Source organism: Nycticebus coucang, chromosome 3, assembly GCF_027406575.1.
Source record: "Nycticebus coucang isolate mNycCou1 chromosome 3, mNycCou1.pri, whole genome shotgun sequence".
NCBI lineage: Eukaryota > Metazoa > Chordata > Mammalia > Primates > Lorisidae > Nycticebus > Nycticebus coucang.
The window spans coordinates 151,436,483-151,441,432 of NC_069782.1; the positions used below are offsets into that span (position 1 = coordinate 151,436,483).

Sequence of the window (4,950 nt, forward strand, 5' to 3'; positions counted from 1 at the left end):
CTGTCCTTTAACTCTCCTTCTGGATGGGAGCCTCTGTGGAAAGCTGACTCCAGTCAGCCATCTTGCTCTGCCCCCCAACCCTGTGCAATTTTCATTTTTGTAACTCTTTTAACTATAATGAATGAAAAATCTTCCCATGTCAATGGATGTGTATCCGAGTCCTAATAAATGGCTCCATGTTATCTCATTGTATAACTAAAACAGAAAGTAAGTCTGCTATAATCAATTTTTTAAGCATGAAGATATATAAGTATAATGCCTCCCCCCATTTTTCTTTTTCTTTTCTTTCTTTCTTTTTTTTTTTTTTTTTTTGAGACTGAGTTTCACCTTGTCACCCTTGGTAGAGTGCCATGGTATCACAGCTCACAGCAACCTCAAACTCTTAGGCTCAAGCGATTCCTTTGCCTCAGCCTCACAAGTAGCTGGGACTGCAGGCACCCACCACAATGCCTGGCTATTTTTTAAAATGAGGTCTTGCTCTTGCTCAGGCTGGTCTCAAACTCCTGAGCTCAGGCAATCTACCCACCTCAGCCTCCCAGAGTGCTAGAATTACAGGCATGAGCCATTGTGCCCAGCCTGTCTTTTTCTTTTACAGTAGAACCTCCGTAGTTGACCATCTCCCTACATGAACCACCTCCTTAAGCTGACCTAACTTTTATAGACCAGACATGACCACACGTACTCAACGTACAGCAGTTTAGTTCCTTATGTTGACCACCTCTGTATGTTGACCAGTTTGGTACAGTCCCTTGAGTGGTAAACTCACAGAGGTTCTACAATATTTATTAAATCAAAATCTTAATTAAACTTGCTTTTGATTAGCAATAAAATCCTGAAGATTAATAAAAGAGAAATAAGACCTGAAAAGATAAAAGATTTAGAATTAAGTGATTCAAAACAGCATTTATATTTCATAGAAGCTGCAATATACCTCAACATGGAACAGAATTCAGAACTCTGTGAAAGAGAGCTGGTGTCCAGAGGGTTGATGTCACACAGCCTGTGGCATAAAAGATGGAGCTAGTCCGTTCTACTAGCTCTGGCTGGACAGAGACTGCGCTTCCAAAAGCGATCTTTTCAACCTTAGATCTTAATTATTCCCAACAGGGATAATTAGATTCCACTTTCTCAGATTACAGGTTTGATAAATTTCTGAGTAAATATCTTGTTCCCTAATGTTTTTGTTTACTTTTCTACAGTTGACCTTCATCGAACTCTGAATATTCTCTCTGTAGTTAAGTAGTGTGCTTAGTGGTCAGAATGTTTAGTCTCCTTTACTGGCTCACTGTTCCCCAATTTCAGACTGAGATTAAGCAAATTGCTTATTCCAGACAAATTGGACTTCCCGGGAGGATAAAGTTAGGAAAAAAATGGCAAAGGAAGGTCTGTGGTCTACTAGAAAGACAATGGGGTAAACAGGCTTCTGAAGAAGCTGGTTCCTGGTCTGTGCAGGGAATGACTCATCTCTTAGCTTGGGCAAGGGTTTAGTTGGAAGCTTCTAGAGCAGTGATTTTCTGTTATGAGACAGAGTCTCACTATGTTGCCCTCAGGAGAGTGCCATGGTGTCACAGCTCACAGCAACCTCAAACTCTTGGGCTTACGCGATTCTCTCTTGCCTCAGCCTCCCAAATAGCTGGAACTACAGGTGCCCACCACAATGCCTGGCTATTTTTTTGTTGTAGTTGTTATTGTTGTTTAGCAGACCCGGGCAAGTTCAAACCCACCTGCCTTGGTGTATGTGGCCAGCATCCTAACCACTGAACTACGGGCGCCAAGCCTACACCTGGTATGCCACAGTACACTGGTATGCTGACACAATCTTAGGTGTGCCACAAAAATTTTTAAAGATCATTAATTAAATTATTTTCAAAAGTTCAAACCACAGGAAGTATTTTAGTATTTTCTTTGTTTACCTTTTTTTGATCAACATAATTTAAGTATGCTGTGGAAGTTTAACTATAGGTTCAAACGTGCTGTGAGATAAAAAAAAAAAAAAAAAAAAAAATCTTGAAAAACACTGGTCTAGTGTCTCCTTAAACCCCAAGATAACATGATCCAATTATCAGTGGAAGAAGTAAAAAAGTTTTTTTCCTAACATATTACATACAAAATGGGTTTGTATAATCTCAGGATTGCTAGACAATAACATTTTGGAGAAACTTAATTCCCTTAGTCTCATAAAATATTAAACCTAGTGTACAGTGAGGGCTGAATACTGACTCTTTGTTGAATGAACACATTTCAGGAGGCTCAGGGTTTGAGAGCAGGATTATCTCCAGTGGGGACCTGTTTGTTACAGCTGCACATTACAGCAGGTGAAAGTAAGGATTCTTCACAGTGTCTGTATTTCTGATTCTTTCTCTCCTGAGCTGCATTTCAGTCCTTTTTCACAGACAAATATACCCTTTTACCCACTCATAGGCTAGCCTAGGCTCCTGGGCCACTCAGGGAAGATTCATTCTTCTTCCACTGCAGGAAATACTTGGGATTGCTAAGGGCTGTGTGGGGAGAGAGACACATTTAGCCTCTCTGCACTTCTCTGCCTAGGTGTGGCAAAGATGTTTGATCTCAAGACGAAGATTATGATCGGCATTGGCATCAGCTTACTGATTGCCACGTTTGTGCTCATAGGCATCGTTCTCTGTCTTTACATCAAATTATCCAGAGCACTAAGGTGAGTCATGGGGGCAAGACTGGACAATACCTCCTAAGTGGGACGGCTGGGCTCTCTGCCCAGCAGGTCCTTCCCGCTGCTGTGGCCACACTGGGATGAGGTCAGGATTAACAGGCAGCTTTGAAAAGGCAAAAGGCTCAGGTATGGAATCATATTTTTCCTGTGGCTTGGGTTTGTGAGCCAGGGAGTAGAATGCACTCCGCCTAGGGCTGTGTGCCGGTGCTGCTTGGCTGTCACTGGACCTTGCTGAGCTCACTGCCCGGTGTGTAAGTTAGTGTCTTGGCTGGGCCTCCCTCTGTGAGGAGCACTGTAGACGGAAGGCTGCAGGGCAGGCTGCATGCTGAACCTCTGCCTGGACCGGCACAGAAGATGGGCTGGTCGGAGCTCCTCCTACCTGCACTGGGAGCTCTCTGGGTTTTCCCTCAGTCATTCCCAGTAGCCAGGAGACAGTGAGGTGGGCCTTCAAGACCCTGAGACTGCCACGCTGTGTGCAGATCCTGGGAGAGTTGACAAGGGGACATAGATGAGACAAGAAATGATCACAGTTTTGGGAAAAGACCCTGCAAGTATGGAAGAGATTCATTTGCAGAAGCAGTTGTGTCCCCCCCGTTCTAGGGAGTTGGATGGCACATCCCAGAACTGCACAGTTTCGCGCAGCACCTTCCCCACCACTGCTGCCTCTCGAGGGCTTGCAGTAACCAGCAGGGTGATCCTCACTTGCAATTCACTTTCCTTTACTTTTGTTACCTGACTCTACATTTATAGCAATCTGAGGAAGGAACTTGGGTGGAGGGGGGAACTTTAACCTAGTGTTGGTGTCACAGGTTTGATTGCCACACAGGGACTGAGAAGGAAAATTCTAACCCTGCGCTTTGTATGTCTTTTTTTAAGAGCTGCAAGGGATGCTGATGCTATAAGATGTTGTGGTAATCTAGCCAAGTTGTGCTGGAACAACAAAGCCACCGCCACTGGGTCTTGTGCTGCACTCCAGTGCTGTGACGGATGTAGAATGTACACAGATTATGACTCCCTGCCACCTTGCTGCTGTGACACAAATGAGGGACTCTGACGTGGGAAAAGTGGGCACAAAAATCTTCATGAGAAATATTTCTTAGTGGAATGTTTTATTATTCAAATCAAGTTCTAGTGTGTTTGCATTATATGATGAACAATATTATTTTATATACTTTTGAATAAACATGCAACACAGAAAATCATCCTCTCTGCCTCAAGTGTTTCTTTTGTTGGTTATAAATATCCCTTGCATTAACCCCTCTGGGACTTGGGGTAACTAGTTTGTAATATTACGCTACACCAGAAGGAGACTTAGAGTAGAAAATAAAAGCATGGGGCATGGCCCCACGCCAGAATAAAGATATAGAGGAGTCTCAGGGCATTTCCAGTCTCAACTTCAGCTGATCTTGCCCAGCTGCAGCAGCTGGATGGGCTCCTCTTCTGAGGGTTCTGTGATCATGTTCAGCTCCCTCCTTGCGGACTCCATTCATCCAAAGAAAAAGTGACAAAAGCCAGGTGGGACTTCCCTGGGTTAGAGCTGTCTGACCTGTATGCAGGTGGGCTTGTGCTCAGTGGCCTCCAAAGGACATTTGGAAAACCCAGGTTCCTCCCAGGTAGAGCACAGAGAACTGTTCCTTATGCTGCTGACAATGAGTCTCTTCCATACTTAAGGGTCTCTTCCAAAAACTGTGATCATCTCTTTGCCATCCCCCAAATCTCCAGAACAGGCTGCTTCCTCTGTGGATCCCTGGAACACTGATTTGTGCTGATCCAGCCGACAATGTCTTCAGCTGTAACAGGAACCTCCAGCTGAAGGCCAGAGCCCAGACTCCCTGGACCACAGCGAGAAAAAAGGAAACTATCCGAGGAACACATGCAGCCCTGAGTTTTCAAGCCCAGAGAGGCAGGGAAATGCAATAGCAATCATGTCTCACTCCCCCACAGGGGCCATCATTACTTCCTGGAGCGACTTGCTAAGTGCACTCCACACTGATGCCCACGTAACCATGAAACGCCACACCTGTTGGACACCCCCACTCAGCTCCCCTTTCTTTTCAGGCAAGGTCTGGCCTTTGTTAGGACTGTTCTTTTCAGTTCTCCCATTTTAGAAGAGAGATTTTGTCTTTGCCTTGGGGGAGATTTAGGTTTCAGGAACAACAAAAGGAAAACTACCTTTTCTGCCTGTGTCCTGGGGCAGAAATATGACAATTTAGTTCCTGTGATTTCACTTTACACAGCAGGCTTTAAAAATTATAGTTCCT

At 44.5% G+C, this 4,950-nt stretch overlaps 1 protein-coding gene across 1 annotated transcript; it reads left to right on the plus strand.

Moving 5' to 3' along the window:
• Nucleotides 1-1,788: 1,788 nt before the first annotated feature.
• LOC128581144 (protein FAM24A-like) lies at nt 1,789-3,743 on the plus strand. Its single transcript, XM_053583526.1, has 3 exons — nt 1,789-1,804; nt 2,548-2,674; nt 3,566-3,743. The coding sequence occupies exons 1-3, from the start codon at nt 1,789-1,791 to the stop codon at nt 3,741-3,743; spliced, it is 321 nt and encodes a 106-aa protein (XP_053439501.1).
• The last annotated feature ends 1,207 nt before the right edge of the window (nt 3,744-4,950 follow it).